At 36.4% G+C, this 13,293-nt stretch overlaps 1 protein-coding gene across 3 annotated transcripts in view; it reads left to right on the top strand.

The window, feature by feature from the left end:
* Positions 1-13,293, top strand: part of LOC127433822 (ribosomal protein S6 kinase alpha-4-like) — a 69,659-nt gene that overhangs the window by 39,884 nt on the left and 16,482 nt on the right. Inside the window, exons 18-19 of one of the 3 annotated variants that reach the window (XR_007895946.1) lie at positions 1,116-1,363; positions 2,371-2,463. Coding sequence is in view for 2 of the 3 variants with exons in the window: in XM_051686081.1 (XP_051542041.1) it covers positions 1,116-1,328 (213 nt within the window). In the remaining variant the exon portion in view is untranslated. Of the gene's footprint in view, positions 1-1,115; positions 4,589-13,293 lie in introns of those variants that run through there. The other 2 variants (XM_051686081.1, XM_051686072.1) reach the window with 2 other exon arrangements.

Below are 13,293 nucleotides of genomic sequence, written 5' to 3'. Positions count from 1 at the left end.
ATGTAAACTTCTGACTTCAACTGTACGCTACGTTCACACAGTCAGTGTTCGGGATTGATAACCATATTTACTAACAGGTGTGAGTCTTGAAATATCCTGTTCATACAACAGTTTACAGTAGCGGCTTGAGTACTGTCTGTATGAACGAACAACCGAAGTCAAGCCCGTATTCTAACAGCTGTAACCACAGTGAAAATGACTTAAGTAAATGTCAAAGATGGGACGTCCATTACGCCGACATGCCATATCACAATTGACACCACGTCATTAAATAAATAAGTCCAATTGAGGCGCGAGTACATGCGTCAAATAATAATTAACCGACAGCGGCTTTGAATGTTTTTTTTAACCGAGTGTAGTGCGTATCATTTTGCCCCCGATCACCAGTGGAAGATGGCAGCTGAAGTTTACTGAAAATGCAGTTGTGAGTCCTGAAAATTTGCGGGTGTCAGTTCGGTTATAGAATGTGGTTGTAACTCATAAATATTCGACCTGTGTGTGAACATAACCGTATTAAGCACTCAAAAACAGGACTGACAGGACTTTATGCTTCAATATGGGATACAAAGCCTTTAACAGGGGACGTTTCGCTGCCCGCTAAAATACAGAACAATAGGTGTCCCGTATAGGACGACGTAATTTTGGCCAAAATGTGGGACGCCCCAGCTAAAACAGGACAGTAGTAAACCATAGCAGCATCAAACATTGCATATGCCCCCTTCCAGTTTTTTAAGCCATTGTCTTTGACAAATGTTTTCATATTTGGAGACTGCCCTTGAAAAGCATAAACAATGGCAAAACATCGATTGCTGAACTCTCAGTTTGATTGTTACTGTGACAACTAATGTGGATGTGCTAACAAAAGCGACTGCAGTCGGAACAGAAAAAAAATGTCAACATATAAACTGCAGTTTGAACTGTCAATCTAAATTGAGAGAGAAAAAAAATCGCAGTGTGAACAAAGCCTTAGACTGGAAGGGACCAACATGTAAAGTGACCAACCACAGCTCTTTTTGTTTTTCGGTGACATTAAGATACCGCAGTAATATACTGCTGAGTAAATTCATCATGATATTTCCTTTTTTGGCTCTATTTTCTCTCACAAATACACACAGGCATTTAACCGGGGAAAGCGTGAGGGGTTTTTCCTCAAAAGCGTCGACAACGCTCCACTAGCAAAACGGCGGAAACTGAAAATGACCAGCACTGGCGTAGAAACCCGGCGCAGCTCCTCCTCCTCTTCATCTTCCTCCTCTTCCTCAGCCGCTTCCCATTCCAAGACACAGAATTGCCAATCTATGGCTCCCCGCGAAGACCCCAAACTGTGACATTTCACCTCTAAATGACGAGCTGCATATATGTGGTGAGAAAATTGCAAAAGACCTACAGAAAAGACTATCACCTTGATATGGCAGACTAAGGCAACAAATTCCTCATTAGCTATAAAAGAGTTTGAACTTTCATCTGGAAGTTTGTGGATGGCGAGATCGACAGACTGTCATTGGATATTTAAGCCAAGACGAGGAAAGGTGGTTTTTAACAATGGTGGCTTTCTATATACAAAATGCCAAGGAAGTGATCTACATTATAAAAAAGAGTCTCGGATGGCGTTTCCTGTGCAATTTTATGGGACGCTGTTTTGGTTTACTCACATTTTGAGACATTTTAATGAATGTAAAAAATGGTAGACAACCACATGTTGGGTATCCACATGGATTTTAAATGATTTTTTAACTGAATTTGAGTTTGAAACAAGTGAAACTAGGATCAGGGAAGGGCGGAATATTAGGGAAAAATGTTAGTGGACAAGAAAGTCGCAAGTGAGCAAAGCCATATGTGAGAATTAGAGAGAACTTGTATTTTAATGCATCTTAACGTTTTAATGATCCACTGAGCAAAGTTTTATGTGAATCATGTGTAGGCTTTTTACATTCATGTCACTACTTTCAGAAGGTTTCTCGATGTATGCATGGTTGTAGTATTTTATATATTTATCATTTTAAAAAACTGACCTCTGAAGTCAGAACCACACATCGTCTCTCACTGATCCACCAATTGCAATGCAGGGCTTTTGGAGAACTCAGCAAGAATACTGCCTCCTATCCACAGCTTTATGTCTCAGTCTTGATTCCCTGAATGTTTATCTTTAGTATTCATGTGAAGTGTGTAGAGATGACTTTATATGGCATCACTAACTTACTTGACTGATTTCAAAAGGTATGGCTTACCTTCCGAACCGGTCCCTTTCCGAACCGGCCGTTGAGTTTGCGCCACCTTTATCAGACTAATATCAGTGTACTTGAAATGCTATGCTTCTTAAAGGAATAGTTTATCCTAACATGAACATTCTCTCATCTTCTGTCATTCCAGACCTGTATGACTTACTTTCTAATGTGGAACACAAAATGAGATATTTTGAAGAACGTTCAGGCTGCTCTTTTCCATATAATGAAAGCATACAGTGTAAGTATGACTTGTGTGCTACTTTCCAAGTCTTATGAAGTCTTACGATAACTGTGTGAGGAACAGATGAAATTTAAGATGTTATTCGTTGAAAAGTAATGTGCTAGTTCGATATCATGCCTTCTAAATGGCTTTCTTGGTTTTTTTTTTACAACAGCTTTGTCAGCAGTGCATTTATAACTATAGTACTGTATAATAAAAATAATATTCCAGTATCCATTGAAAGGCTAAATCCAAAACAATACATGACAAAGGCGTTTGCTTCAGAATCTAAGCAAACACTTGTATGTTCAACTAATAAAAAAAGAGAAGCCTAATATTTTCCTTGGTTGAGTAGGTCAATAGATAACTGATTATTGAAAATATATTGTATTTATTGAAAAAGTTAAATTAAAAAATTAATGTTTCATTGCAATGAACATGACAGATCTAGCATTATTTTAAACATGGTTTTAAATAATAAAAAAAGAAGCTTTGGTTATTTTTCAGAAGTTTTTGAATCGCTTTCCATAAAAACATTGTATATCGTAACATATCGTTATTGATCAAAAATTTCAACAATATTGCAATATAAGTTTTTCTTATATTTCACAACCCCTAAATTATACTAAACTATACAATAATATAGTGTTCAACCAATATGGCTTTTTTCAATGGCCGATGCCGAAATCTAGAGAGCAGGGTTGATATAATGCTGATATACAATATATAACATCACAAAATGTAATATAGTAAATTGTATATACATAAAATTGCAAAAATTTAATTAACTAAGTAACACTTAACAATAAGGTTCCATTCGTTAACAATAGTTCATTCATTAGATATCACGAACAAATAATTAACAATATATCTTTTTTTAGCATTTATTAATATTTGTTAAAGTTAGTTAATAAAAATACAATTGTTCATTGTTAGCTTTCTGAAGGAGTGATTTTTGACCACATAGCTCTTGTAGTTTTCACTGGAAAAACTCCAGTTCCTTTGTTTGTAGTGATTAATGTTTAGTTTTTAAGTGCCTTAGCATCTCACACTGTGGTCGTGGATGCCCATCGCTCAGTGAAGCCATAATCCAAGTACTTTTCATCATATTTCCTGCTTTTGGCTTTCTTTCCTTTTAACTCTGTTTCTGTTAGATGCTTTTTAACATCAGCACCAGTTAGAAATCGCTCCTTGACTAATCTGCTGACCAACTAAGATGGCTACAAATGTACAAATTACTAGACCCAGGTGACATCTTGCAAGAAGCAGTAATTAGTTTATATCAAGTCGCCAGCAGGAGGTGCCAAGATGCAAGTATTTTTTACACTCGTTCGAAATAAAAGTTTTCACGTGACCCCTCTAGGACCCCCTGGGGGGACGTGACCCCCAGGTTAAGAACCACTGAACTAATGTTAACAAATACAACTTTTGATTTAAAAAATGTATTAGTATATGCTGAAATTATCATTAACTAAGATTAATAAATGATGTAAAAATATTGTTCATTGTTATTCATGTTAATTAATGTTGTTAAAAAATGGAACCTTATTGTAAAGTGTTACTGTTGAATTATATTTAGCATTATAGTTACTGAAAATTTCACCTAAACACTAACTTAGTAAAAACAGAAAGAAAAAAAAGAAAACGATTTTTGTGTGTTTACATGTTGAAGACGGCTCCTTCACATCCAAGAAGGTGATTCTTCCAAAACTTATCGGCCAAACTAAATTTAGCAGCCAGTGCCGATAGTTTAAAAATACCAAATATTTTCTGTTATATCGGTCGTCCACTACTGTACTATACTTTACTGTATTGTACTGTACTGTACTGTAGGGTTGCTCCGATACCAGCATTGTTGCTTCAGTATGATACCAGCCCTGGTACCTTGGTATCGATACTAAATAGATACTATAATCAACATATAAAAAGCCTCAGATTTTTGATGAAATTACACAGAAAATGACTTGATTAAAAGAACTGCATGAAGTCTCACAGATAAAAAATGATGCTACAAATTATGTTTTCCTTTTCATTTTTTCTGGATTCCATGATAAATGTTTTAATTAAATGTTATGATCAAATGGTGTTTAATCAAATTGATACATACAGCTATAATCAAATAAAAAAATTATATATATATATATATGTATGTATATATATATATGTATGTATATATATATATATATATATATATATATATATATATATATATATATATATATATATATAATGTATATATATATGTATGTATGTATATATGTGTGTATATATATATATATATATATATATATAATATATTGCCAAAAGTATTCGCTCATCTGCCTTTAGACGCATATGAACTTAAGTGACATCCCATTCTTAATCCATAGGGTTTAATATGATGTTGGCCCACCCTTTGCAGCTATAACAGCTTCAACTCTTCTGGGAAGGCTTTCCACAAGGTTTAGGAGTGTGTTTATGGGAATTTTTGACCATTCTTCCAGAAGCGCATTTGTGAGGTCAGACACTGATGTTGGACAAGAAGGCCTGGCTTGCAGTCTTTGCTCTAATTCATCCCAAAGGTGCTCTATCGGGTTGAGGTCAGGACTCTGTGCAGGCCAGTCAAGTTCTTCCACACCAAACTCGCTCATCCATGTCTTTATGGACCTTGCTTTGTGCACTGGTGCGCAGTCATGTTGGAACAGGAAGGGGCCATCCCCAAACTGTTCCCACAAAGTTGGGAGCATGGAATTGTCCAAAATCTCTTGGTATGCTGAAGCATTCAGAGTTCCTTTCACTGGAACTAAGGGGCCAAGCCCAGCTCCTGAAAAACAACCCCACACCATAATCCCCCCTACACCAAACTTCACAGTTGGCACAATGCAGTCAGACAAGTACCGTTCTCCTGGCAACCGCCAAACCCAGACTCGTCCATTAGATTGCCAGATTAAGAAGCGTGATTCGTCACTCCAGAGAACGCGTCTCCACTGCTCTAGAGTCCAGTGGCGGCGTGCTTTACACCACTGCATCCGACGCTTTGCCTTGCACTTGGTGATGTATGGCTTGGATGCAGCTGCTCGGCCATGGAAACCCATTCCATGAAGCTCTCTACGCACTGTTCTTGAGCTAATCTGAAGGCCACATGAAATTTGGAGGTCTGTAGCGAGTGACTCTGCAGAAAGTTGGCGACCTCTGCGCACTATGCGCCTCAGCATCCGTTGACCCCGCTCTGTCATTTTACGTGGCCTACCACTTCGTGGCTGAGTTGCTGTCATTCCCAATCGCTTCCACTTTGTTATAATACCACTGACAGTTGACTGTGGAATATTTAGTAGCGAGGAAATTTCATGACTGGACTTGTTGCACAGGTGGCATCCTATCACAGTACCACGCTGGAATTCACTGAGAATTCACTACAAATGTTTGTAGAAGCAGTCTGCATGCCTAGGTGCTTCATTTTATACACCTGTGGCCATGGAAGTGATTGGAACACCTGAATTCAATTATTTGGATGGGTGAGCGAATACTTTTGGCAATATAGTGTATATATATATATATATGTGTGTGTGTGTGTGTGTGTGTATATATATATATATATATAACAAAAAAATTGCAATTTTATTTTTGGTAAAATAAAATGCTGCACAACAGAGCTTCACAGGATTAAAGTCCCTGTAAAAGCAAAATTAAAGTTTTGCTGCTTTTAGTCTATATTTATTCCCATAAGATCATCGAAATGCTAGTGAACTTCCAAATGCTGACAAAATTCGTTTTCAGAAGATAAAAGCATTTAAAGTCAGCAGTCTCTCTCTTCCGGCTTGACAGACCGAGGCACGGTCATGACGGCACAAAGAGCCTAAGAAACTTTGTCCAATCAAATGCTTTTTCCACCTTTTCCTGGGGGTCTTACTGGGGAAACGAATGTGGGTGGGACTTCCGCCGGAAGTCGTTCTATAGCATTGTCTAGCTCTGGCTGCAGTCATTTTAAGACCCTGTTTACGGCTGGTAACAAGACGAGTTTGGATGATCCAATCGCAAATATAGTTGTAAACGTGTTGCAAAGTGTTCAAAACATGGACAAATCAGCTTCTACTTACTTGTTTCACATTCATCTGTATTTGCTCAACGGCTCCAGCCTTGTCCTAACGTAAACAAAGTCCCCGTCCTACATTTTTTTTTCTCGTTCGAAAAGCCATTTCACTCGGAAATACATCACAATACAGTAATAAAGTCGGTCATAACTTCCGTTTCATGGCGACTTTAATGAAAAAACAAATCTGGGGCATAAGGCTGCTATGGCTACATGCTGATAATACACTTGCGTTTGTGATCTTGCTTACAGCTAATAATAATAATAATACAACCATTTAATACTACTTTATTGTTATTATGAGTATTATTGCTACTTTTTGAATATTACGTTTTTATACAGTAGCTATATTTTGTCTTTAATTTCACGTATCCATTTGAATTGAGCTTTCATGTTAGCGGGACTTTTATTTTGACAGACGTTTGAGTTCTTCCTGTTTTTACAGGTTAGTTATATCAAGCTTCTCATTAATGCTGGGATACTCCCGTCACGACTCTCGAGCTGAAATCTCCGAGCTGCACCCGAGGAGTTCATTTAAGTGTTAACAGATGTTTATACTCTAAACACACTGCATGAAAATGAAGCACCAGCAGTGTGAGTTTGTGTGAGTTTTGTGTGAGTGTGTCTGTGTGTGAGTGTGTCTGTGTGTCTGTGTGTGTGTGTGTGTGTGTGTGTGTGTGTGTGTGTGTGTGTGTGTGTGTGTGTGTGTGTGTGTGTGTGTGTGTGTGTGTGTGTGTGTGTGTGTGGGAATCCTATGACAGAGCAGAGCGGCACCTCTTGTTCATTCTGTAGCGTGCAGCGCATGTGACTGTATTTTATTTAATTATATTACAACCTTCTGCTGTTTAATGATCACACTTGGCCATATCCAGAGGTTTTTTATTTTATTTTCAAATTGTCAATGATTTCATTGCAAAACTATAACATCTTATATCACTTTGCTAATGACAGCATACTGTAATATGGTACCAAAGCCAGCAACAAGATGATATCGTACTGTTTTAATTTTTTTGGTATCGTGATACATCGTTAGTACCGGTTAACTGCGCAGCCCTACTGTACTTTACCTTACTATACTATACTATACTGTACTGTACTATAGTATAGTATACTGTACTGCATTATACTATACTAAAAAAATATTTAAGCCTATTTTTACTATTTATGCATTTCTATTTCATAACAAATTTTCATAAAATTGCATTGTGTAATCTTTAACAAAATTTTATTAATAGAATTTAATATATTTAAGTTGTGTTAGTTTTGTTACATTTGATGGAAATTTGTTTTGAAATTGAAATAAATCTTAAATCTTAAAAATATTTTTTTATGGAATACAGTTGTGAATTATATATGTGGTGCTTATTTTGGTCATTTTTGGAACTCGACCGCCTCAGTTCACTTTATCAAAAAGGGCACTTTGGACATTCTGCAGAATATCTTTGTTTTTTGTTTTTGTTTTCAACAAAAGAAATACATACATAAAGTCATACAGGTTTGGAACAACATGAGGGTGAATAACTGGTGACAGAATTGACTTTTCCTTTAAGTGCCTGCACAGTCTTGTCTCTTCTACTGATCTGTGTGATTCAAACATCCACTGCCTGTTCAACTCCCTTTTTCTATCACTGTAAGGGCTGAGGTTCACAACACAGCAATCAATCCCTCAGATTTTGTAAGGGCTTTCTCAATCACATGCTCCTAAACCAGTCCATGCTGTAAGCAAGCAACCCTCTTGCACTGTGACAAGAGTGAGAGAAGAAACACACCTTCAGTTTGCAGCATTTAATAACTTGTAGTTTGATGTACAAGCATTCAGATGTTTTAGCGTTGAGTCTTTGTGCTGTATGAACACTTGGGATTCTGAGCACGTGTGTCCTGACGGTTTTATGAAAATGCGAGCAGGTGTCAAGTCGCCGTTAAACACCTCCAGCATTGTTTAATAAACAATAAACTGGCAGGTATGAACAATTTAGCAGTCGAACCAGATGTCTGGCGCTGTTTTTATTAAAATAATATATTCATCATTTTTTCAGTGCCAAAATAATCAGTTAATGGGGGATAATATAGTCTGTCTGATTACATATCAGTCCTTGCACACATGCACACTAGTCTTCATAATATTTGAGTTTTATATGACTTTGTTGTGCACAAGCAGTGCTTCTGTCAGCTTTTCATTGATGGAAACTGTTCTTGGAAAGACTGACACCACTTCTGCACATTCAGATTCATGTCTTTTGATTTATTATGATTAACTCCAAAGGACTCTGAGGCGTAATTTTGCTCTGCATTTCTAAACAAAGTATCTTTCAGATGTGATCAGCACAATTATGCCATGCCATGTGATTAAAGTTATTTTGAGTTTAGGGTTATTAAGGGATGATCTAATGAACACACTGATTTTACACTACAGTGTTTATGTAAAATCCTTTCAGTTTCATCTGTCGCACAAGTTTTGTCATGGCAGTGTTTTCTTGGCTTTAAAAACTGTAATATCTTTTTATTTATTACTTTTTACTCGCTCTTTATATCTGTATGTTTGTTATAGTGATTATTCCACAGTGTTATGGCTTTTTGCTTAATTTAATTTGTTTGACTACTTTTTTTTATGTGGCAAATGAATTTGTCGGTAGGAACAATTTGTCTTTATTAGGATCATGTGCACTGCATCACAAAGTATGTTTTGTTGAAGTTATAGAAATGTACAGTTTTGATTGTGAAATGTTTTAATAGATAATCTACGGTTTAAGTGTGAGCTCACTGTCTTTTTTTATGGTTTGAGTTTCAGTTTGGTCTTTATGTGCATGTTATGTTATTGTAAGGGTTCTGATTTGCATGTTTTGATGTTTAATTTTTTTTTTAATACCTTTTCTTGATAACTTGAGTGTTGTCTTTGCCAAAAAAAAAAAGAAAAAAAGAAGAAAAAAGTTTTCTAAGAAAAAAGAGAATCATGGAGCAAAATGAAATACACTGTTATAAGAAGACATGGGGTGCATTGTTTTGCATTGAGAACATTGTTGAATCCAACGCATATAAAATATAACAATATAAATTAAATATAACACTCAGATTTTGTGGTATTTTTTTCTTTGTTTTTTGTATTTTTTGTTTGTGTTTTATTATGCATTTAATGGTGCACAGAAGGGCTTAATTGATTAAAATCAATTAAAATATACAGTGGGATCCAAAAGTCCTCCTGTGAAATGCTTCCACCGTATTTAGCACTTTTCTAATTTAATTTATTTTTATTATTTAATATTTGTATTTTTGGTATAATTTTTAAGTTTATTAAAGGAATTGTTCCCCCCAAAAATGACAATTCTCTCATAATTTACTCACACTTATGCTATTTCAAACAAGTATGACTTTCTTCTACGGAACACAAAGATTTTTTGAAGGATGTATTATGTGTTTTTGTTCATACAATGCAAGTCAGTGGGGTCCAAAACTCTTAAGCTCCAGAAAAGGCATAAAGGTAATCCATACGACTTGAGTGGTTTAATCCATGTATTCTGTAGTGATACGGTTGGTTTTGGGTGAGAAATAGACCAAAATACAACTCTTTTTTTCACTTTAAATCTTGACAACTGCAGTCTCCTAGGTTGTGTTCATGATTCGGTTGACGCACCAAGTATGTCCTTGTTGGAGCTTAAAAGTTTTGGACCCCAGTGACTTGCATTGTATGGAGAAACAAACATCACGTGTCCTTTACAAATCTTTGTGTTCCAAGAAGAAAGAGAGTCATTACAGTTTAAGACTGCACAAGGGTGAGTAAATGAGAAAATTATAATTTTTCAGTGAACTATCCCTTTAATAGCATAACACTGTGAACGAAAAGTCGAAAAATAATATGGAGTATTTGGTATTTAGTATGTCCCCCTTTTACTTTAATAACAGCATGTATTTGAGCTGGCATGGACTCCACAAGTTTGTGCAAAACCTGATGATCCAGAGAGTTAAGTGTGTGTTTTTTTTTTTTTTTTTTTTGTCAAATACCTTGGAGTACCATAAATACAGCTGTGCTCAAAAGTTTGCATACCCTGACAGAAATTGTGAAATTTTGGCATTGATTTTGAAAATATGACTGATCATGCAAAAAAACTGTCTTTTATTTAAGGAAAGTGATCATATGAAGCCATTTATTATCACACAGTTGTTTGGCTCCTTTTTAAATCATAATGATAACAGAAATACACCCAAATGGCCCTGTTTACATACAGTTTACATACCCTTGAATGTTTGGCCTTGTTACAGACACACAAGGTGACACACACAGGTTTAAATGGCAATTAAAGGTTAATTTCCCACACCTGTGGCTTTTTAAATTGCAATTAGTGTCTGTGTATAAATAGTCAATGAGTTTGTTAGCTCTCACATGGATGCACTGAGCAGGCTAGATACTGAGCCATGGGGAGCAGAAAAGAACTGTCAAAAGACCTGCATAACAAGGTAATGGAACTTTATAAAGATGGAAAAGGATATAAAAAGATCACTTATTAAGAAGCGGATAATTCAGGGATCTCTTGATACCAAGTCAAGGTCAGGTAGACCAAGAAAGATTTCAGCCACAACTGCCAGAAGAATTGTCCAGGATACAAAGAAAAACCCACAGGTAACCTCAGGAGAAATACAGGCTTCTCTGGAAAAAGACGGTGTGGTTGTTTCAAGGAGCACAATACTTGTTGACCCCTCTCCAAACATAATGCTTATGGTTATGACCATAAAGCTCTATTTTGGTCTCGTCACTCCAAATTACAGTGTGCCAAAAACTGTGAGGCATGTCAAGGTGTTGTCGGGCATATTGTAACCAGGCTTTTTTGTGGCATTGCCGCAGTAAAGGCTTCTTTCTGGCAACTCGACCATGCAGCTCATTTTTGTTCAAGTATCGTCGTATTGTGCTCCTTGAAACAACCACACCGTCTTTTTCAAGAGCAGCCTGTATTTCTCCTGAGGTTACCTGTGGGTTTTCCTCTGGCAGTTGTGGCTGAAATCTTTCTTGGTCTACCTGACCTTGGCTTGGTATCAAGAGATCCCCAAATTTTCCACTTCTTAATAAGTGATTGAACAGTACTGACTGGCTTTGGATATCTTTTTATATCCTTTTCCATCTTTATAATGTTCCATTACCTTGTTACGCAGGTCTTTTGACAGTTCTTTTCTGCTCCCCATGGCTCAGTGCATCCATCTGAGAGCTAACAAACTCATTGACTATTTATACACAGACACTAATTGCAATTTAAAAAGCCACAGGTGTGGGAAATTAACCTTTAATTGCCATTTAAACCTGTGTGTGTCACCTTGTGTGTCTGTAACAAGGCCAAACATTCAAGGGTATGTAAACTTTTGATCAGGGCCATTTGGGTGATTTCTGTTACCATTATGATTTAAAAAGGAGCCAAACAACTATGTGATCATAAATGGCTTCATATGATCACTATCCTTAAATAAAAGACAGTTTTTTGCATGATCAGTCATATTTTCAAAATCAATGCCAAAATTTTACAATTTCTGCCAGGGTATGCAAACTTTTGAGCACAACTGTACCATGTTACAAGAATATGGTAATCATTCAGCATCATGGTACTGCAATGGTACTTTTTGTAAAGACATTTAAAACCTAATTCAGATCAAGTAAGGTTTTGGCCATTAATAATCTAAAATGCCCACTTGAGGCGAGCAGCTGAATTAAATTGAGCGTTGTGCGTTATTAATGGTACTTTGGAAATACATTGGTTTGACTAAGGAGCCAACTGTACCAATGTCCAGTTTACCACCCAAGGATGGATTAAAGCCCAGGCCAATGGGGCCAGTTCCCAGGGGCCCCTGATTGCCAGGTGCCTTGAGCAGAGAGAGCCACAGTGGTCCGACTCCCTGAAACAAGGCACTTCAAATGTCAAATAGATTGAGATAGATGAACAGTGCTGGATTCAGTGCCAATGACTGTTGGCACAATGTGAAATAAATGAAGAAATGAGAAATGTTGTTTTTTCCAGTCACCTTTTCAGCACTAATACTGCATTCTGAACACTTTAGCACTGTTCTGAGTGGCAAAGAGGCTTGTGCCTTAATACCTCGCAGGACCAAGGAGGTGTATAATACTTAGAGAGAGCTATCCATTTAGAGTTGGACCATTTAGAGAGCTAATGTTATGGACACCAAAGAATTTGAATGAATTTATTCACGTTTTAATTTTCAAATTAATAGATTGATCATTTAATCCTTCATACATTTTTAATTGCCACCCCTCTGCTTTCATATTTTTCTGATTTCAAAACGTAAAGATTTCGTTTTCTGTGAACGTATTGAACATTATTGTAGCCTATATTCTAATGATTTAAACTTAAGATAATTTTTGTTGAAACTGCAGAAATTACTTAATAATATTATAGCCTTAATTAATTAATTTGATACAGTCAAAGAATGAATGAATTACATATATCCTACACACCAACACCTCAGAGCAACGCCAAGGATTGGGTCCCTCACCCTAGTCGGATGGCGAAACTGTGCTTAATCAGTAGATTTGTCAATAAGTCTTCAAAATAATCAGTAAAATAATATAAATAAACTATATGACGGTATCAGTACTGTAATGTGGATCTGTGAAACAAAGACTAGAGCAATCAGCCTTGCGGTGCACCAAAGTTCATGGTCAAAGGGTGGAATTTATTATCGATTATTTATTTAATTTATTGAGGTTTTCATTAAAGATCTTAAGATAATTCTCACTTTTTCAGCTGTGATATGACATTATGCTTATTTCGCTTCTGCGGTACCCA

The sequence above is a fragment of the Myxocyprinus asiaticus genome, chromosome 4 (assembly GCF_019703515.2).
Source record: "Myxocyprinus asiaticus isolate MX2 ecotype Aquarium Trade chromosome 4, UBuf_Myxa_2, whole genome shotgun sequence".
Lineage (NCBI taxonomy): Eukaryota > Metazoa > Chordata > Actinopteri > Cypriniformes > Catostomidae > Myxocyprinus > Myxocyprinus asiaticus.
Note: the sequence above shows the minus strand (reverse complement) of the source record. Positions and strands in the feature narration are given on the sequence as shown.